At 38.6% G+C, this 22181-nt stretch overlaps 2 protein-coding genes across 8 annotated transcripts; both read left to right on the top strand.

Annotated features, from left to right (window-relative positions):
- Positions 1-116: 116 nt before the first annotated feature.
- LOC116844713 (laccase-2-like) lies at positions 117-18986 on the top strand. 7 transcript variants are annotated; one of them, XM_032816618.1, is made up of 11 exons: positions 7065-7204; positions 9456-9620; positions 9699-9910; positions 10463-10562; positions 12065-12185; positions 13471-13681; positions 14428-14823; positions 15448-15810; positions 16712-16996; positions 17995-18210; positions 18701-18852. In XM_032816618.1, exons 3-11 carry the CDS (start codon positions 9784-9786, stop codon positions 18850-18852), a joined length of 1971 nt encoding a protein of 656 aa, XP_032672509.1. In that variant the 5' UTR covers positions 7065-7204; positions 9456-9620; positions 9699-9783. The 7 variants fall into 7 exon arrangements, with proteins under 7 accessions (XP_032672515.1, XP_032672516.1, XP_032672509.1 ...); XM_032816620.1 differs by having other exon boundaries at positions 7099-8162; XM_032816619.1 differs by having other exon boundaries at positions 7099-8332.
- A 272-nt stretch (positions 18987-19258) lies between these two features.
- Positions 19259-21742, top strand: LOC116844720. Its single transcript, XM_032816637.1, has 5 exons — positions 19259-19773; positions 19840-19935; positions 20339-20592; positions 20875-21124; positions 21432-21742. The coding sequence occupies exons 1-5, from the start codon at positions 19528-19530 to the stop codon at positions 21525-21527; spliced, it is 942 nt and encodes a 313-aa protein (XP_032672528.1). The 5' UTR covers positions 19259-19527; the 3' UTR covers positions 21528-21742.
- The last annotated feature ends 439 nt before the right edge of the window (positions 21743-22181 follow it).

The following is a 22181-nucleotide window of genomic DNA, read 5'->3' as shown; positions in this document are numbered from 1 at the left end:
AATAAAATTTTATCTATTTTATGCAAGTTACACAATTTACAGCGAAAAAATAATAAAAAAATTATTTTTTTAATAAAGAATTCTAGATCATCTTCAAATTTTTAAGAGTGGGATCATATAATTTTCTTTTAATAATATCACAGAAAGAGACATTAAAACGAATTTAGCCGACATATGACATCATGATAAAGTGAATTTGGCAATGTGCAGAGGAAATACGTCACGCGAATTGATGAGCTAAAGCGCTGCAACACTTTAATGAGAAAGTATATCGTTAAGTGCGTGAAAAATCATTGAGGTTACAAGGCCACCATCACCACGAAGATTAACAGATACCAAGTTCGCTACGAGAAACACCCTGTACAGTCCTAGCCGTGTGAGTTGGAACCGCGCACACGGCGCCGTTTCCGCACTTGCAAGATCTTTCTTTTAATCGGGAATCGACTCTCTCTCTGGCAATGAACTTGCTTGAGCGGTGTTAGTGTGTTCGCAGCTACGACACCGGCCAGTCTCTCGAAGCCTCGCTTTTCCTCGCTCTCGCGGCTCGTGATCACGCTTCGACATCTCGACTCTATACCCAGGGATCTGTCAATCAGCGGACGCGGAGATGCTCTTCAGGTTTGGGATCTTTGTTGGCCTAGGTTCTGTGGTTGCGACTATCATCTACCTTACGCCGGTGCCAGGTAAGCGACGCGCGATTGTGTTACGGTAATCGAAATAACGTAAAGTGTTATTAACTGATAATGGAAGCAACAGTATTTGTATATTAAGAAAAGAACGCGAAACGCGAGGTAATCTCCGCGGTTCGTGGAAATGGCATTTGGTTTTTTACGGCGATCGATCCTGTTGTAGCAGATGCAAACAACTTAGCTGGGTATAACTGTCTATATTGCTTTTGCTTATTTTACTTTTTTACTTGCAACTTCTCGCTCGCGAGCACAAACACTTCAGCTTCCAGTACGAATGAACTATATTTCTTTGTGTATATATATATATTTCTCGATATATTCGCTTGATAAATTAGTAAACAAAGTTATTTCTGGAATAGAAAATATTTGTTTTAGTGCGATACACCTTGTTGTGTTTTAATGCGATATACCTCGTTGTGTAACGTTTTTCATTATTGTACTGGATCAAATAATCGGATGGTTTAGTTGAATGTGCACTGTAGTCGTTTTCTTCAGGAACATTCTTTTTGACTGTTCTTCACTTTCATCAATATGTATTTGTGAGTTGTTTTTAGATATTTAATTAGTATAGTTAGTATAAAAATCGCTCGCTGAAATTAGTTTTTCGTTTAGGAGATAAGAGAGTTAATTATATAAAAAACTTATAAAAATTATCTCTTTATCTTACACCGCGCATAACGACCAGATAATCGGTACAAGTTGAGATGGAAAGCTAGAAAGACTAAATATAATAAGTGAACAGCTGATATTCTATGCTGCATCATCGGCTATTATTAAGATCATCGTTCGGTGAATTTATAACAGACGACATGATTACATCGAGTGGTTTCCTGTATAATCTATAGCACAGTGTGGTTTTATACGGTTACTTTAAAAGTTTTGATTTAATTAAGATTGAAGGAAAGAGAATTAAAGTATTTTTGTAAAATACCTGTTAAATAACTTTGTTCTCAATGTTCTTCATCGTTTGAATTACGATTTTTTTTTCAAACACTCGTGTACACTCTATTTAGTATTTCCTCGAAGGATATACGAGATAGCAAATCGCGCAGTACGTTTATAAAGATCGAACTTTCTGCAAAAGGTGAATGTCCTTAAATCAAGATTTACAGTTATATTCTGATAGTAAGAACCATTGCCAAGCATACTGGCTGCTACATTCACCAGATGAAATATGCCCTGAGGAGTATTGTCTCTCGAAACGTGCTACACGAAGCCGACTGTTGCGCTGTCAGACGCAATGAATCATTATCAATCTTAGAGTTGCCCACTGGAAGAAGTAGGCAGTTCTTTTCACCTCACTTTAGTCTTCTGTCAGGCGATATATAGAAATCTCAATTATTTTATTACGGAAATATAGATACATATCGGAGGATTATATATTCAATAATAATTTCTCTTCTCGAATCGTGTCGGTAACCAAACAAGTAAGTGTCATAAACTAGTGTTCGAAAGTATCGATACGACTATTGATACGTATCTATATGCCTCTGGCATCGATACGTATCGATAATTGTATCGATATTTTCGAACACTAAACCTTCTTCATTATGTGATTAGGAAATATCCTGTCGTCAAATGCATATTTTTATTGAGTAAGGTAGAATCCAATGAAACTGCAGATGTAAATATATGCTTATAATTGCACAGAGAAATCGCACATCCCGGTTTGTCACTGCTCTTATTTGCAACTCACATTATCATTAAAAAGACGCTCGCTTTCACTCGTATATGAACATGACTTTTTACAGCACTTATGATCTCTCACAGAAAACAAGATATATGCAATGATACACTGAAAGATTATTCCAAAACATATTTTAATAACATATGTTTCGTTTTATGCTAAAGAAGTAATCATTTTATTGAACTGCAAAATTGATTTCCTCTTTTGTCACAGGTATTGTATCAAATAGGATCTCTATAATATATGCCATCTTTTTTCTCACACATATACATTATATATATATATATATATATATATATAATTATTATATTATATAAAGAGATATATTTATTATATTATTGCACATTAATTTTACATTTTCATGAGATTGTGAATTACGCAACCATAAACTTTCTATTTGATTAGTTGCAACAGGGAAGTGGGGGTGTTTTCTTTTGAGCTGCATAAATCACAGATGTTGCTAAAAATATGTCGAATTGAAAATCGGGAGTCGGACGTGAAAGTGTGTAGACTTCGCGCGATAACGACACATGCTTACAATTACTTTCGCTTTTCGATGACGTATCATTTCCGCTTTAGAGAGGTACTAGAATTTCTTATTTCCTATCAATGACAATTCAATAGTGTGGATTGTGATAAATATAAACGATTCTTTTTATAATGTGCCCCTATTCAAATATCTCTCACTTTCTCCCTTCTTTAACTTCGAAGAAATATCCGTTGCTTCAAAGATTTGCGCTGCGCTCGTATACCTGTTTGTAAATGTTTTAGGAGCGGGTCTTGATACTATTTCGTTTCGATACAGAGATCTTATTTGCCATCTAAGAAATGGCAAATTTCCCGGTGAAACGGGATACGCTCGTAAACCGTGTTAGTTACTGATGTTTTATACGTTTTCAATTATTAATGGACACTAAATGACTAAGCAACCTAATGGTTTTACTGAAATCAGATATTCAGCGGATAAGAAATTCGGTGTTTTCTGTGTATAGAAACTGAAACAATAATACATGTCCTCAATTACTTAAAAATATAGACTTTATTTAAGCTATTTAAGTTAAGGAACAAACAAAACATCTTCTCGATCTTTAACAATTATTTCACATACATAACAAATAACAGCTATCGCTTTAAATTATCGCTTTCACAATAATTTTAATTTCGAAAAAATTAGTGATTGTAAAAAGAAATATAAAACGCGTACGAAAATTTTCCCCACTACATTCAGATTTTCGACACAATGACTCATATACTTCCATTAGTTAAAAAAACATGAACTATATAGGAAATAATTAACGTACATACATCAGGGATATAGAGGATGATTATATAGGCAAGGTATTGTAGCTGCAGCATGCATACACAACTATATATCGCGTTACATACGTAATGAATAAATAAACGGACATATATCATTCTCTGATGATCGTGCATGATTATATTATAGTTGAAATCATGATAACATATATATGCAGATACATATGCAATTGCGTATTTACATCGTTTGATTGCCAAGTTAATTAAAACAGAACACACATTTAATTAGAGAAAAGTATAATCGCGGTATGCATAAGCAATCTGCGATCCATCCATGACCCGTACACTTCCTAGAAGATGAGATAGTGGTGAATATCAAGATACTCGACTCCATCATAGCTGCTTGTGAAAAATATGAAAGAAGCGTTACGCCGAAATAAATAAGTGAAAGCGTCAATTATTGCACGATAGACACGAAGCGAGGCGGGTTTCGTGCATGCATGCAGTTATTCAGACTGGACGGATCTTAATCTTTAGAAGGCCGGCATTTGAAGTACCAGATTCCACGAAGAAAATCGATAAAAAATGTACTTTATATCGTATACAAAGTACCGATCACGGAGACCACCACTTAAGTGGTGATCGCGGCCCTGGGGGATAAAAATTTTAAAATTAAAAAAAAATAGGTTTCTAGAGGTTTTTGAGGTCGCTGAATAAGATGGAACTGTCAGTTTTTGTAAATTATGAGAATTTATAGTTATATCGTTATATAAAAAAAAAATAGCAAATAGGGGGAAAGAGAGAGGGATGGAGAAGGAGGTACAAACTTATATCTGGATATGTAAATACCTATACACACATAAGCAGATAAATGTAGAACATGAATGCAACTAATTGTCTATCACCACTATAGTGGTTTTCCGGCTCTCTAAAGGTTAATTTTTGATTATATTCATCATTGTAGAATACTTGAATCTTGACGCGAAGTAGAACGTAAGATTACGATTATAGATAATATTATAAGCACAAGAACACTGAGAGAAAATGGATAATAACGCCGAAAAGATACAAATTGCAACGAAGTACGAAACCAGTTGTCGAGTTATCGATGCATTCGTGTGTATGTCTACGTTTATTTTGTTATTAAAACAGATTCATATAGGAGATACAACGAAAAGAAGATCATTATTGCTCAAACTGTTTATCAGTTTATACATATTTCATTGTACATGCGTGCATACACTCATTATTAACCTGGTTCCTTTCTAACATTGAAGCAAACGTGTTCCTCTTGATTACCTGGTAACCTATATGAGATCATTCGTGACAATCATTGCACATAGAGAAATACATTGAAAAGTATATCAAAACGTCTCAAGGCAAGATAAGATCCTATTTAAGTGTTACTGGTACATGTGCAGAAAAACACGTTGCCCAAGAGGAAGCGAGATAATAAAGTTTCCACGAGTAACATGGAATAGGTTTTAGAGAAATTCGCGATGCGTCTTTCACCTGTTTAGCCCGGGGATAATAATTTTTATCGACAAGTGACTGTCTTTTCACTTAGAACAACGATAACGTCCGATAGCACTAAGCGATTAAACTCTTGAATCAGGTCAACTGATGCGTGCGTTCATACTGAAACTCTCCTGAACAAGATTTCGTGAGTGAGAGGATGAGATGCAGAGAAAGTTACAATGAAGGCGAAGAGTCGCGCATTGGATAAAGAGCAAAGAAGGAACATGTAATTACGAAGTACGATATATTTTCGTGATAGGAAACGTCCAAGGAAAAGCGGCCACTTTCGAAGTACAGTTCGTATAATAGAATGTGCCAATTGACACGATCGTTATTTAGCATAAAGTCAGGAAGCGACACTCAAAGCTTAGCGTATCATGCAATAATGACAGCCGTGTTTAATGAGGATTGAGTAACGTAATGTCAATATGGATCTGGGTAATGCAATTTCGTTATTCAATGTCGCTCATTAGGTAATCCGTGACACATGTCATCGGAAAATACGATAGTTTGCATTTCGCGAATTATATCGTACACTATTTATATCTAATCTAATCATTTCGCGACGCAAAGATTTATTTATATAATATCCGTCCATCTTTTTCATTCGCGTGCACGCATAACTAGAAGTTTATTCTATAGTTTCGATCAGGTTAATTCTAATCCAATTTGTGTAAGGTGTTGTTAGCGGGTTCTGGTAAATCGTGTAACGCAGAGCGGCAATTGGAACCCGTAATTAGGACTCGATAATATTATCTTATACAATCCAGATAATTGATTGGGATCAAGGGATAATTTCTAGTTTAGTATATGTAGTATATACGGAACATGAGACGGCAAAACGAACTCGTGCGAGAGGAATACGTTGACGAGTTAATCTCAATACATTATTTATACATGATGTCATTCGATTATTCGTTCATAGCTTGTGAACTCTTAACACTCCTATGGAGAAAATGCTCGAATTGACATCATTTTGATAAGAAACGTCTAGAGCGTTTCCTCCAGCGCCACATACGATGACTTGCTACCGCGTAGAAACGCAAAGTCACGACGTTTAAAAAACAATTATTAATTCGTTTAATTTCCATATATTTAAATCGCTCGATTGAATTAACACGACCGCAATTTATCGCCTGATTTTCTCGCGCTTTTGCGTTACCTGGAATCTAGCCAATATTTTTTATTCAACGGGCCGGATAGTCTTTCTCGTTTTCCTCGCTCCGATGAAGGGACGATCGTCACGGGAAATTCGTTGCGTTCGCGAAACACGATCGATCTCTCGTCGGAGCCGTGTTGCAGCTTCGCAATCTCTATTGTTCAGGTAGATTTAACAACATATGATCTTCTTGGTTAGAAAGTCTTGCTTAAGCAGCGATGTAGCAATCTGAATGACCGATTAACACCAAGGCATCGAACGCATTCTCTCCGTCAGCGAAACGTCACTTGCTTTCCACAAGCTGTGGAAGCGACCGACCAGCTGCAGGACCAGCTATCGTTTCCATCCGCTCACGTGAGTAAGAGTCGATTCGGCGGGCATCAGCGAAAGCGAAATCGGCGCGTCGGCTGGACCAACGACGAACGAGGAGGAGAAAGGTCGGGAGATGAAAGTGTTTGTATGGCTGAGAGATGGAACAGGGTCCAGTCTCTGAAAATGGAGATGGTAGGACGCTATGGGTGCGGGGGCCCTCCGAATGCAACTTTCACCTATCGATATACCGTTTCTGACACATATTCCAAGCATACAGGTCGTCCTGTACGTTGGACGCGAGATACGTACAATGCGCGAGGCGTAACCGAACACAACCGCATCCGCAGGTCTGGGTGGAAAAAGTTCTTCAGCAATCTTTGATCACCAAGCTGGAAACATGTGGGCAACTAGCTGGCTCCTTGGTGAGGGAAGATACGTCATGGTTTGTCGTGCTCTGCAGAAAACGAAATCGAAACTGCTCGTCAGTTGCCAACGGGGTGCGCGTACGGTATCGTTAACGGCGGCGACGTCGACGTCGGTCGTCACACCGCACGAATTTTGCACGGCTGGTAGCCGATAGTGGTGCAGTGATTTATGAGACTTAGCCATCATCTCGTCACGATCGCCGTTATTTTTATCATCTTCATCGTCGTCATCATTATCATCAAATTCATCATCATCATCATTATTATTACGAATATTTAGATCTTCAGATTGCCATATCTGTTTCACTGACCATCTTATTCGCTTTTTGTCTTCATCAGCTGTTGATAAAGCTTTAAGAGGAGATAGAGAGAAAGAAGACGCTCTGATATTTATTACTCAAACTCGTCTTTACTTCTATTATCGATTGCATTATCAGGATAAGTTGCGTTATCGCGTGGATACAGGTCACTGTCTAGATAACTCCTGCGTCATTTCAATTGATTCATTCGTCACTGTGTGTAACCGCGAAACCAGTCCTTTGCTGATGATGCAGAATGGGCAATTTATATTCAAACGGAAGGACCTGGTGCTATCGATTTGTCGCTGCTTTTGTCCCACAGAACGTTCTTCAATCGAGTGGGTGGCGAACTGGTTCACGCGTTTCGAGTTTAACAGAGGAAAATTGCATAGCTTGACGTAATTGAGGATGCAACACGATAATTCATAGATTTATGTTAAAAATTCGAGGCGACGTGCGTATGGCGAAAGTAGTGAAAATTCCTTTGTAAATATTTATAACATAACATTCATCCGTTCATTTTTTTGTTGTTAGTTGTTCGATCGTATTTCATATTCAGAGAGTCGGTCCTTCTCGTTCTAGACGGATCTAGCTAGTAAAGAAGTTCATGCCGTAGGTGTACATACTGGCAGTAAGAGCGAAAGAGAGAAAGAGAGAGAAAGAGATGGGGAAGGAAAACGTTTAGGAGCGAAAGAGAACGAAAGACAACTCTGTTTCTGGCAACAAATTTCGGGCTCGGTGCTCCCATCAGTCGTCGTCGGGGAGCGCGACTGTGCCCGCGGTTTTGTCATATCGGTTCTACAAATGTCCGCAGTGGTGCAGTGACATAAAAATCTATATTTTTCTTCATATAAATCTTTTCACTTTACGTCTCTCGCTCTCGCGCACGTTGATAGATTGCTGAATCTGGACACTTTTTTTCATCTATTTCTCTGTTCTCTATCATGTTTCGTGACATATGCGGCTTGTCAGTGAATTGTCCACGTGTAATATAATGATTTATTCTGGATGATAGCGTGTATCTATTTTTATTGATATGTACATATAGATTTGCATTTAATAAGAAAAGAGTATCTGATCGATGTGTGTTGAAATAAATAAAACAAAGTGTAGTATTATATATTGGGAGATTGGTGAATTGGAAAGAGAAAGAGAGAGGACTTCTTTGATTAATAATTTCAGAACTTCTCTAAATTGACATATGAATTTCATTTACTATTATTATCAGGGGCATTTCCCTGTGTAAATAAGTTGGGAAACAAAAATGCGAAATCTGTATCGAAAGAGAAAACTTTAGTCAATACTCATGTAAACTGTGATACCGTGTGCATGCGCATCCGTAATTAAAACTATATTTCACCTAAACTTTTGTCCGATGTTGCATTGTTAAATAACCTTTTATGATGGAATTCTTCTTGTACGGTTTTAAGTTTTTACTAATGAATAATATTAATTTTTGACGAAAAAATTCTCGGACGTATAATTTTCGTTAAGTCGTGCCACACGTGTAATCAAATTATCTTTATACATATGTTATATAAAGATTATACAAGTTTTACGTAATTATACTGACTTTGTGTCTAATGGAGAACGAAAACAACATAATTAGGCGGCCACATATAACACCATTGTTCTTGACCTTCTCTCCTTTATATTTTTGATCTTCTTTTCTAAGGTCATATAACACTATTCATCATTCATAATGTAACGATACTTTTCACGAAATAACCACAATTTGTGTTGTATTCATAACGAGGAATTTTATCGGATTTTTTAACGAATTAACGATTACAGCCGTAATCAAATATGCGAATAATCTTATACTTTGCACGATCGTTCTGCGAAACTTAGCTTGTAAAAAGAAGCATGTCATAACAATATCCGATGATATTGTTATCATTACCGTGATCGATGATCTCCTGAGATCTTGTTGCATTTCGAATTTATTATTTGCAAATCATCCACTCGTTTCTCGTGAGAACTGAACGACAAATGACGCGGCAGCTGCTGCGTTTAGGCTATAAAATTAGCCTACCTAAATGGAAACGAGGCAGACAGCTGCTGCACTTTCGGTCTCACTTGTACGAGCAATATTTCTTTTACTTTCAGGGTCGACTTTCCTTCTCGACCCTCTCGTCTCATCACCCTCGACATCGACCTTTGAAGCCTTCAGGCGTAGAAAGTCGCCGTACACTTTTCTCTCGTTGACAGGACTCTATCGTATATGGCTAATCAGTACTCAAAACACATGTCGTGCAAACTATAAATAATAGTGTATGTTCACCGCTTTCATCGACTTACTTATGGTCGAAATTATGTTCTCTAAAATTTACTGACATAACTTTCATTCAGAGTGTGTAGGTAAATTCTTGAGGGCCCGTCTGGGTTTAGCATGTCGTCTCCTCTTGTTATCCTCGCATAATAACGTCGGCAGACGATGTATCCTCCTAAGCGCCTCCACCATCACGTGGTGACACCAACCACATACATTTTACGATGTCTCGTGGTTGTAACTATGATCGCGGCTGCGGCGACGTTTTTGCACATTAACAATTACAGACCTAGTAAGTTGAAACAATTACTTTAGGAGAATTCTAGTGCACCGGGAGAAATTTAGACTCGTTTTATAAGACGCATTATAACTTGGTTATATCTAAATAATCTCTAAATCTCTAAATAATCCTCGTTATAAAAACGTGAAAAAAATTGATTCATGTAATAACGTAGAAAGTACTTAGGTGCCAAGAAACGATATCAGTCAATGGTAGCGTGCGGTAACTCGCAAGATCGATCAAAAAGGATTAAGGATTTCCAACGAAACTATTAATGATCGCCACACAGTAATAATAACGCGAAATAATGAGGGAAGCGCGTACGTTTCGCAACTCCATACAATTTGCACAGTATCGATACACGTGCTATAACGCACGCACGCATCATTAATTTTTCTCTCCCGAACGGTACTTTCTATACAGCTTATAACTTTCATCTGTCCCGTCTGTTGAATCGTGTTTTTACTGTTTAAACCGTATACATAAGGAAACCGCTTTCATCGTGTGAGATTCTTTCATACTTCTCTCTCTTTCTCTTCAGCCCGTCTGTTTTTTTTTTTTCAGAACAAACATTTCTCTCCTGCGACAGACCATGTCATCACTTGGATTGGCCCATGATCTGCCGGGTGAAACTCACCTTGGAGGTCTTCCAGTCGCTCAGCAAGTAAGTTGAATCACTACTCAGCTGAAACTTTGCGATCTAAACGCGTGCACGCGATAACAATCTACAAGTAATTTACGAGTAACGGTCTCTCAGAGTCGTATATCATTCTTCAATGACTGTTTGAAATGTACCGAGGTTAAGAATTTGATGAATTAAAAATTATTTTATATATAATCTGGTTTTTATGTAATAAAATAATAAAAAAATGTTTCTTCGTGTAATAATATATAAATATGGAAAATAAGCAGTACTTAAAGTTACTTAAATGGGATATCATGCGTTATTATAACGTAGTTCTTACTTTGTAACGTTTATGTAATAGAAATAGTAAGATAAAAAACTTTGAAGTAGATTTTACTTTCGTGCCAGCAACACGAGCAGCACATTTACGTTACATGTCAACATACATTGCAGTTTAATGACAATTATATAAGAAGCATTCCAATACAAATTCTGCCCTAGTTAATCAATCTTCGTTGTTGTATTATCGTGTCGAATTTAGAAAGTACAACCTATCGTGTCGTTTATTTAATATATATTATGAAAAATGGAAGAAACACCGTATGGAAAATAGAGTAATGTGTGCGCATAAAGAGAATCTACAAGTACAAACTTGATTTCATTATAGTAATTTAATGTATCAAACAAAAATGAAAAACATAAGATTATAGTTTTAGTTTTCATTTTTCCTAGCTTTTGTGTAATTTATTCATGTTGAATTTCATGTTGGGATTTTATCTTCTGTTCGCGCACAGAGCGCGAATACTGTGAGCGAAGTTTCTTTACGAACATATCATAAAAATGCAACAAAACTGCATTTGCAACTCACAGCAAAACTGCAACTCACGCAAAGAAAGCACGACATATTTCTTCACGCGGTGTTGCATGCATCTCGCAAAATGATAATATTATGGACAGTCTGTTTTTATGATTGCAGCACTGAAGCGTTACTCTTACTGTTACGTTAAACATGCAATCACTACGAGCACAACGTTTGGTTTCGGGCTCGTTGGCGCAATAATCGTTATGCAATCTTTAAGCGTTAACCGGTGTAATGCGGAAGACTTGATCGATCATATGTCAGTCTATCGGAATCGGCGTATAAAACGAAGATAGTGACGGCTATAGCCAGTCACCTAGTATTTAGGATCAAGCATTACCGAGAAAACTCTCAACTAGCGTTCCATATCTTCCAGTCATGTCGATAAAGACGGATAATGTTGCGCAAGAAGTACACTTATTTAATGATATAATTCTGTCCCTTGGCACAATGTTTACGCATTTCAGAATCTTGTGTGAACAATTCGTTTGTACGACTCTTTCGTCTAGCTGAAATTTTGCAACTATCACATATCTCTTTTTAAATCATAATTAAGAGATTTCTCTTTACATCTTCATCTTTGTGAAAATTAGATAAGGGATCGATGTGTATATAACACGAGAAAATAAGCAATAATTATATCAAAGTCACGCGAATCGCTCTTTTACGTTGTTATTTATAGATCATGTGGGGATTGCCCGTTGAATCAAACAGCTTGCTTGGCGAATCACTGCGTTTCCGCGGATGGACAGAGACGGGGTATCCTTACGGCCAATCGTCAGATGCCAGGACCTAGTATTCAGGTATGACCTCAATATACACCACGGATCAATAACGCGAGCGCATAATAATTGCAGTTGGGAAGTCGGTAAATCATTCTAAATTCTTTCCACTTCGTCACTTATCACTTTTCCTCATTAGTTTCATGTTTAATAAGAACTATTTTTTTCGTTAACGATTTGTCGATGCTTTGAGATTTTTTACAGTTTGACTTACTTGAGACTAAACTGAACGATTTCTGCGTTTTTAATACTTTATGATGTATAATGTTGCGAATAAATTTTTAATAAAATATAGGAAATTCTGTATTCTACATTGAAAATCGAGATATTCTTAAAATATGAAATATTGAGAAGAATTAATTATCTAAACGATTTAAACGATTTTAGTTGTCGCCACCGATATAATTTTAGAAAACTGTTGCATAAATTTCATGTAGCTGTATGTGACTTAATTCAACGTGGCTTCGCAATTGATACACTAACCTTCCTTCGTCTGCAATTGGCAACCTTCAACTGCAATACTGCAATGAAGGTTGAGCATTCTATCTGGCGTTAAAATTAACTCTTGCGTGACGTGTGATCGAGAAGTGTACACAATACATCCCTTCTGTAATTAATCGCACTGCTTGAATTCGCGGAAACAATTTCGCGCGCGTGTCTCGTTTAACCATACAAGCACTTTGAAGCGAAGAGAGTTATGTCAGACCTCTGATTGATCTTCTTCGTCTGCAAAGATTCTGTTATTCTGAAACTCTAGAAACGCTGATCTTGAGGTTAGATACCTTATTCAATTTTGTGAAATCAGATACCTTATACAATTTTGTGAAATCAGATATTAATTAGTTACTTTCAATAATCTCTTATATTAAATCACGATATAATGCTCTTTCAAGAAGTTCTCGTTCCGATTTATGATACACGTAATTTTTAGATCTATACAGAAGTATACAAACACGAAAAAAACAACTAAATAACAACTAGGAACACAGTTGCTTTATATATTTAGCAGATTGCTTTATATATCTAGCAGATCTATCATTTCGATTTACATAACGGATAAAATGTGCATTTCGAACTTCTTCTGTGTTTCTTTTAATTCTCATGAAAAATTAAAAAAATCAATCGAAACGTTTCGGATGAAGGGTAAGTAGCGAGTGCGCTCTCTTGGTGTTCTTTTTTAAATGCCAATTGAGATTATTCGTTTAATTTCGAGATAAGAAGGATCACGTGAAGATTTTGAAAATAGATAGCGGTGTCTTTCACTCCGGCTAATTGTGAACTGTCAGACACGCTTACGCTTTTATAGGTCTGCGAGAACGACATCCTGGTGGTGGATGTGATTAACCGTCTTCCGGGTAAAGCTACGGCGGTACATTGGCGCGGACAAACGCAAGTGGAAATGCCATATATGGACGGCGTGCCGTTGGTGACGCAGTGTCCAATACCGAGTTATACGACTTTCCAATATAAATTTCGAGCCTCCATGGCAGGCACACATCTCTGGCACGCACATGCAGGTTCGTAATTGCTGCTCATTGCGTGACTATGTAATGAATTGGAGCAGAATAGCTACGTGTATATATAAGTGAAGGCATTAGATCATCCAAGTTCGTTAATTGCGATATAAAAATCAAATATTAGTAAAGTTTTAACGATAACGCTGCGAATAAAAGGGGTCATTTCTCGATGACACTATTTGTCAGCCTAATCGCCCAACATGTTCCGCGTTGCGTGAGCGGCGATTCACGCCGGTGGATCGCAAGAATTTCCGCTCACATTAATGGACATTTTCATTACCGAGAGAAACGTTATCACGGGTCACAGGTGATCTAAACATGACGCGAATAATAAGAAATTCAGTGAGATCCGATGAGATAAGATAAGTGCGAAACGAAATCGCGTACCCATTCAAAAACTATTAATTAAAGTCATAAACTGTTACTGCTAATCGATCCATCGATAAACAAAGTTCTTTTTTAGAGTTTAGGGGTCGGAAGAGCGTGAAAAAGTGTGTGTATATTATTCTGAATAGAATTTAAATCAACGATTTATAAATATGAATTTTGCATGTTATATAGAATTTATATGTTTCTAATAGACAAATAAATTAATACATATTTTAATTGTAACGGAGAGCTTTTTAACGATTGATGATACACGCGACTGAGTTTAATCATTTTATTCGACTAATTGAGCGATAATCTGGCATGAGAAATGAATAGAAATCACGTTTATTATTGGAATTTTTATTGGAATTTTTCAGGCGCCGATGTGACTAACGGTATTTTCGGCTCGCTTATTGTGAGGCAAGCGGATCTTAAAGAACCTCATCGTGCTCTTTACGACATCGACGACCCTAATCACGTGATCCTGGTGACACAGTGGCAACACTCGCCGGAAATCTCGTTTAATCAGGGTCACATGAAGCCGGCGATTCTTCTGATCAATGGAAAGGGTCGTCAGCCCAACGGACCTACGGTACCCTACACAGCATTCACGGTCGTTCCCGGACGACGTCACCGATTCCGCGTCGCTAATGCCGGAGGCGCTGGTGCATGTCCCGTGACGTTGTTCGTCGACAGCCATATGCTCCTCCTGATTGCACTTGACGGACATCCTATAAAGCCGCGACCAGTCACCTCGATAACGTTGGCGAAAGGTTAAGATCCCGTTAAATTTGTCGTCTCTTTCTTTCTCTCTTTTCACTTCTCTCTCTCTCTCTCTCTCTGTCTGTCTATCTGTCTGTCTATCCGTCTGCCTGTCTGCCTCTGTGTAATCTTTAGATGTTAATATAATATGCGCGATGTTTCTCGGGTTTTACGACAGCAATATATCGCGACACTCATGTGAAAGTTAAGCGTGAACATTCTCTTTCTTTATGAAGCTGGTTTTGCTGATTTAATTTCTATTTTCTATTTTTTTTTTAATATCAGATACATGATTAAAAAGCGAGATAGCCTTCGCGTTCTCGTTGGACCGCATGTCTCTAGTCGTAAATCTGCTTCATTTAATGACGCTTGTCTTTTCATTGATCGTTTCCACTTTCGAATGGTGAGGTCTTCAAAAAAATGAGTGACCTGCAACTTTTACCTTCTTGAGACGCGTTGTCTGCTCGAGCCGAGATTTACCGCGAGAAACCCGAGGAATTGTAGTTTCACACGATAAAATCGATGACTGTAACGTTGACTTTTCTCGCGCAAGACGAGGTCTCGTCTCTCGATTCGCCGTGTCCGTCGCCGCTGCCGCGATGGGAATGACGAGCGGTTTTCGATATTCGTTATAGGTGAAAGAGCAGACTTCGTGCTCAAAGCGAGTAAACGCATCGCTTCCTACTGGATGAACGTTCATACGGCGAAAGAATGCGGGACGAGCACGATAAATGGCGCGGCAATCCTCAACTACAAAGGTAGTTCGGAAATTCCGGTGGCCATGGTGGACGGTATCGATCAGCAGGATATCGACGAGATGGAGACGACCAGTTTGGCCGCGACAACAAATCCCGTGGAAAAGTGTGGCAGCTCCGAAAATCTGTGCGTCACAGACATACAAAACATGCGAAAGATGCCGCGCATCCTGGCTAAACCTAAAATGGACGTGACAATGTACTTGCCAATTAACTACAAAATGCAGGCCACCGAATTGATAGGTGAGTTAACTATATTAAGGAAGGTAAAAATGACGCGTTTATGAGTGAAAGTACAATTAAGTCGCACCGTTCGTTATTTGAAAGGTATTCGACATTAATTTACGCGGGTAAACATGTAGTGTCGATTAAACGCTAAGTAACCATTTTGCCGTGTAAATTTTATAGAAATAATTAGATAGAAATCGCATCCTCTATTGATTTTTATTTGAGTTCGAGTTATTAAAATTTACCCTGCTATGCGTAGCTCGCACATATTCCGGTTAGAAAGACACGCGTTTTCACTGCCCTCGAAATGGCTGCATTTCTCATTATATCAATGTCGAACGAGTCTGCAATCGCTCTTTTCCCTGACGGATAATTTAATGGACACACGCGTGTGTGCAATTGCCAAAAAACAAAACTGGATTGTAAGGGAGCTCCATCGAAAGACTTTTTAAAAAACAACACAATATTCAGAGGACCCAAATGGATGCGAGCGCAGAAAGTTTCTTCAAGAGTTATTAAAGTAACGAATGCCGCAAATCTTAATAAGAATAAGCATCGCCAAAAGCGTTGATTTCTCATTAACTTACTTTCCTGTAGCGAAATCACTTATAAATAGGCTAGAAAATAAATAACTATTCGTATTAATATCGAGAGTAGGACAGTAATGGTAAACGTCGTAAATATCACACTATATGAAAGAAACTCGGGATACTCCTGAGTGTACATTAAGAAAACAACGATCGTAATTAAAGTCATGTCAAAGCGAATTTGCGATTAAAGACTTATCGCGAAGATAACGTGTGATTAATCTCGGACCAACGTGAGACGTTAAACGATTATTTGAAATCCATCAAGCGATTTACAGAACTGGACTAAACACTGTAATTACAACATGAGTGCCATTTTCTCTGTCCAGGTAATGGCGGGTCGGAAATGCGAGTGCTGAATGTGGACAACGCCACTTTCACGTTTCCGTCGTCGCCGCTATTGACTCAAGGTAGTGACGTGTCTCCCGGGATGCTGTGCTCCAACAGCAACCGGAACGGCAACGAGGACGAACGTGGTGAGAGCAACGAGACCGTGCCGCGACGTCGATGCCGTATTGGCGGCGACACCACCGGTGCGAGCAACATGTGCGAGTGCGTACACGTGCGTCACGTGCCACTCGGAGCGACCGTGGAAATTGTTCTCTTGGACCAGGGTAATTAATCCGATTCGAGTGTAATTAAAATGTAGCTTGCAATGTGACGCGAGTATCTCATGTCATCTCAAATCTCACGCGTATCTATGCGACTTTCGTCTCTCCCTTTCCTTTTCCGCGTAAAGAACATATTTATCGTATGCGTTTGCTTTGCATGGAATGTAGAAAGGTAAGAAACAGATTTTTTATCCTCACAGGTAAACAAAACTCTCGACGTACTTTGTGCTTTCGCGAGATTCGCGTAAAAGTCTATTTCCCTTCGTTTACTGATCGTAAAACAAATATTAAGGAATTTTTTACGAGACACTTTTATAAAGAATGATAAAGTATTAGAAGACTCATATAGCAACCTGGTACATTGGTCGTGAGATGGAGAGCTTTCTTTCGCGCAAGGTCGCGCATGGCGGCCTATTAGATCAATTATTACGTAACTATTAATCGATGGCGCACACGTGCTTGGGATAATCTTGTAGCGAACGAGACGGCGCATGATATAAGATGGTAACACACAATGGCGTATAGGCTTGACCGAGGGGTGCCGATGTCCTTGATCTATATCCCGTATTTCTCGCGAAAGCTGGAAGTATTGATCGAAGCTTCTGCCTGGAATCATTCACACAGAGTGTGTTGTATATATCGCCTCTACTCCCTTGGGAGCAATATTTGGCGCGTCATCGTGATTTTTCGCAACGACACGCGGGAGCTAAAAGAAAGCCCGCGATTTCCAACGACCACGCACGAAACGATTGGTCTCCCTTATAAAGCTTCGCAATTAAATCGTATACGAAGTAATCGTCGCATCAAACGTCGGTTCGCAATGTCTCTCATGAAACTATGTTTCTGCTAAGTGACAATTTCCTTCTGTCTAGCGACAATTTCCAACTTTCTATTGGACTTATATACATGTGTCTTTGTTTCGGGTCTCTTTAATTAATCAAATAACACGTAAAATAGGAATAGCTATATGCTATGTTATAGTCACTTTTCTTTTGCCATAGGTGGTCTGGACGATTTAGTGTATCACTTGCATGGCTACAGCTTTTACGTGGTAGGTGCCAGACAATTCGGACGAAGTATGTCATTGCAAGATATAAAAAATCTGGACGAGAGAAAGCAACTGTTCTCGCGAAATCTCGACTGTGCACCGGCCAAAGACACCATCGTTGTACCCAAATTTGGTGCCGTGGCGTTGCGATTTAAAGCTGACAATCCGGGTAAGTTATTCACATTTAAATTTGTTAGTTATTTATGCAATAGTTGCTTGATTAATTAATAATTACTTGGATGAACTGAATTATGAGATGTCTTACTTTACCTTGGTTCAATCGTTAGCAATATACTGGGATCTATCGTCATTCAAGGTTAAAATTTTTGAATTATCGTGTATTGAAAGTAAAAATTTCTCACGCCATTCAAACTTCGTGGGTTCCGATAGATAATAAAATATCTTTGTTCACTTAATTTCAAGTAAATTTTGACAAAATTTTTATATTTGTTCCAAAAAGATATTTGATACGCAAATTTAGAAAGTTGTTATAAATAACGAATTCTCCGTCAGTAAATTTTCTGAGGAACAATTGGTTCTAAATTCGTCAAATGCGCTGACGGTAACAATTTGTCTGTTAGTAAGAATGAGGTATCTTGTATAAGAGCGTAATTTACGACGTAATTTGGTGAGATTACTACTTTCACTTGGTTTCGTAGGTTATTGGATGTTACGAGATGAACACGCGGCTGATTGGACTCGCGGTTTAGATGTTATCCTGCAAGTCGGGGACCCTAGCGACATGGTAGTTGCGCCGCAGGATTTTCCCAAATGCGGATCCTTCGTTGGACCCGATTATTTCCTTATATAGACTGTTAATCACTTAGTTCGATTATATGTATATATTTGTATATAACAATAATATTCCGAACACAAGACTAATTGCAAGTAGATGAATTTTATTACAATATTTTTTTATGAATAAATATTCGCTTATATATTTAATTCGTTTGTGAATATCTTTCTCTTTTTTCCTTAAAGCTCTTTTACGCTTTCTCTCTTTCTCTCTCTTTCTCTCTCTCTCACTTATGATTTTCTACACCATCATAATTTTCTTTTCTTCGTGAAAAACTTGATTATACGCCACACAATTTTCCTGCACAACTTCATTTTCGATCTTAATTAACTCGATCCTGCGATGAATAATCTGTTCCGGGAATTCCTCTGTAGCAGAGGCGCAGCGGAATTTCCTATAATTTCCAACTTAATAATTAAATTCTACTTTAAATCATAGTTGTATTATAGTGTTGCGTGGCAAGTACATTTTGAGCTTGGCAAGTTTTTGGCACATCCCTCGCATCCTCGTCAGTCGTCCTTCTTCCTTCGAACAGACGACAGACGCCGCTTTCGCGGTTCATTTCAGCGCGCACGTCACGCATTTTCGCACGCGCTTTGACATGATTGGATGCGACTGCAATTATAACCGTGACTTGTTCTTCCGCGGTGTCAAAAAATCCCGAAGGACTGACGCGCGACCACGTCAGTGATGTCCTGCCTGAGCGCGCTGCGTTGGCAAATAACGACACTGTTCTCGGTACCTCAGGAGTTGCTGCTTCTGCGACACAAGGTCTTCCGCGAATACGCCAAGATCGCGGTCGGACCGGATTTTATTCACACATTTCCCTCAATCTTGATTCTGACGGCCGCAATAGTCATCCTGTGGAAACATCCTCCGTCCAATGGTCGATTTCTACATCTTTTAGGCGCAACTTTCGTGTACAGAGCTTTTCAGGTATGGATATATCTATGATATGTAACTAACGCTCACGTACATGTACACGTGCGTCCATCCTTCAAGGTATCAGTCAGCTGGCTCGCGATTAATGCGCTTTTATGGCTGTGGCTGATCCTCCAGAGTGTGCTCTACTGCAGCATCTGGTATTATTGGAGTTACGTGAGTAGAATCATTCTATTTGTAAGTCGAACCATTCTTTCTCGTAAGTGACGTTGACGAAAAATTGGTCAGCAATTCACTTTTGTTCAAAAGAGACTAAGAGTTTCTGAGTAAAGTGAGCTTTCTAGTGTCTCGTGAGATAAGAACAACTACGGCAATTTGAACTGTTCAATAAAATAGCTATTAACTTTGAGTTTCAATAATTAAAGACGAGTATTTTCAGCGAATGATTAAAGTGCACTGGAGATCTTCTTTTATATGAATAATTTCAAGACACGAGAGGATTCTCTTGAGAGATTTGCTCGACTTAAATTAGCAAGACTCGACGGTTGTTTTATTTGGCACAAGTTATTGTACATCACGGTATCTTGAAAAATTTGTTACGATTGTCCTGTCGACGCAGGAGTCTGAGCAACGACAGGTTCTGTATCGCGCCTGGTGGCAACGTCTCTGGTCCTCGTATTATCCCGCTCGTGTGCAACCGTCGGTGGTATCAACTGAATTTATCAGTTGGATTATCGCAATGTCGATAACGACAACCGCACTAGGATTTGCGGTTTATATGGATCGCGTGGCATCTATCATCAAGAAGATTCTGATTAAAGTTCGAGATGTACTTGTGATGGCGATCTGTTATGTCAAGCAGCCATGGGAAAGGTTAGTACCATTCTTTTGGTATCTTTTTCTTCTTTCATTATTTTTATCTGTTTTATCTGTTTTTGACTAACATACGTTGTTCAAATCGAGCGTATCTTCATTTACAGTTAAAATCGTTTCGATCGAGTAAATTTCGAATTAGAAAAATTCAAAATGTAGACTGATATACGAACGTTGGAAAATTATGAACAACTAAAGATTAAAAAGATATATAGATATAGAAGAGAGAGAAAGAGATGTTGGAGTATCACGCAGTGATAAAAGTAAAATTCTTATGCTCAGAGCCGAAGCTGAAGAGATAATGATAAATACCGAGACGAACATGATGGAGGACAGCGAGATCGGTTCAATTCCCGACGATACTCCTTCGGAGATGTCGGTCGATACGAATGGTCCGACGTCAGGGGACGTGCATCAGATCTCTTACAGGACTAACTGGATACCGCAGCCAAATTTCGCCACGTTCAAGGAAGCTCATCGAAAGATATCGATGAAGTCTTTTCACACGGTAGCAGGCGTAAACGATATTCAGGTAACGGTGGAAAGGACAAACTTTCTTTTCATCACTCGAGATATCTTCTTTCTCTCATTATTCTCAAACGACACCACGACAACTTTCATGTTGGAAATAAAGCCTGCAGCCTTCGGTACATATGCTTGTTTAAATAACAACAGTTGTTATGTTATTCGACAACTGAAACCATAAGCAATAGTTACTGACGTAACTGTTCTATTTTTGGCAAGAAGCTGCAGTTCCTTGGGAACTACGTTCGGATTCCAAAGGGATTGCTGCCTCTATAGACGCGAGCTGTAATTGTAACGCCGGTTGTCGTTTTCAGGATTCCGATAAGATCGCCGCGAAGCAAGCGCGACACCGACGTGGCTGTCACACCATGATACCTAGCAATTCTAGTGATCAGTCGAGTGAACATTGAGGGAATGATCTGTCGGTCTCGCTGAATGTGTCTCTCGATAATTGAATCGTACTTAACGCCGGGCAAATTTATTTCGAATATAGCTCATAAAAACTAGAAAATATTCGCTTCAATTCGTGCAAGTATCGCGCCGTGGCTCGTATATCACTAAACTCCAATATTTTCTACATTAAGTTTATACTAAATTTCTGACAGAAGTATTTTGAGAAATGTATATTTTTATGATTCCGCTTTTGCTCGAGAGAACGCGATATCGTGAGAGCGTGGATTTTACAATAATTGCAAGCGTCGATGAGAAACGTCGCTCCAGCAGTATACAGTGAACGCACTCATTACGTAAAAGCGTAACGTAACGTAACGTTACGTAATCTCAGAATCGCGTGCTGCTGATTGTATTTTAATAGAGTTATATTTTGTATATGAATTTTTCATAAATAAACGTATGAAGTTTTCGTAACAACGTAGGGGCGATCGATACGAAATTCGCGACTCTTTTGTGATGTTCTATCAGCGCGCGCGCATGCACGCACAGATGTACGATACCGTAGGAGAAGCATATTTACTGCGGATGCGGCGACGGAAAAATAAGTTAAACAGCAACGGTTTTCTCGTTTAGCGTCTTTAAAAGAACGCTTTTATCAAGCGTGGTGTTAT

The sequence above is a fragment of the Odontomachus brunneus genome, unplaced genomic scaffold (assembly GCF_010583005.1).
Source record: "Odontomachus brunneus isolate Ranch 3 - 2012 unplaced genomic scaffold, Obru_v1 Obru_scaffold_045, whole genome shotgun sequence".
NCBI lineage: Eukaryota > Metazoa > Arthropoda > Insecta > Hymenoptera > Formicidae > Odontomachus > Odontomachus brunneus.
The sequence above is the reverse complement of the archived record's forward strand: the minus strand, read 5'-3'. Positions and strand labels throughout refer to the sequence as shown.

What these genes read in the sequence shown, in the direction of transcription:
- LOC116844720 (XM_032816637.1), top strand. Translation starts at nt 19,528, where the DNA reads ATGTCCTGCCTGAGCGCGCTGCGTTGGCAAATAACGACACTGTTCTCG. An exon ending in GTCAAGCAGCCATGGGAAAG is followed by an intron (nt 20,593 to 20,874) that starts GTTAGTACCATT and finishes TCTTATGCTCAG; the next exon opens with AGCCGAAGCTGAAGAGATAA. An exon ending in CAGGCGTAAACGATATTCAG is followed by an intron (nt 21,125 to 21,431) that starts GTAACGGTGGAA and finishes TGTCGTTTTCAG; the next exon opens with GATTCCGATAAGATCGCCGC.
- LOC116844713 (XM_032816623.1), top strand. Translation starts at nt 9,784, where the DNA reads ATGTATCCTCCTAAGCGCCTCCACCATCACGTGGTGACACCAACCACA. An exon ending in TGCCAGGACCTAGTATTCAG is followed by an intron (nt 12,186 to 13,470) that starts GTATGACCTCAA and finishes ACGCTTTTATAG; the next exon opens with GTCTGCGAGAACGACATCCT. An exon ending in CTCGATAACGTTGGCGAAAG is followed by an intron (nt 14,824 to 15,447) that starts GTTAAGATCCCG and finishes TATTCGTTATAG; the next exon opens with GTGAAAGAGCAGACTTCGTG.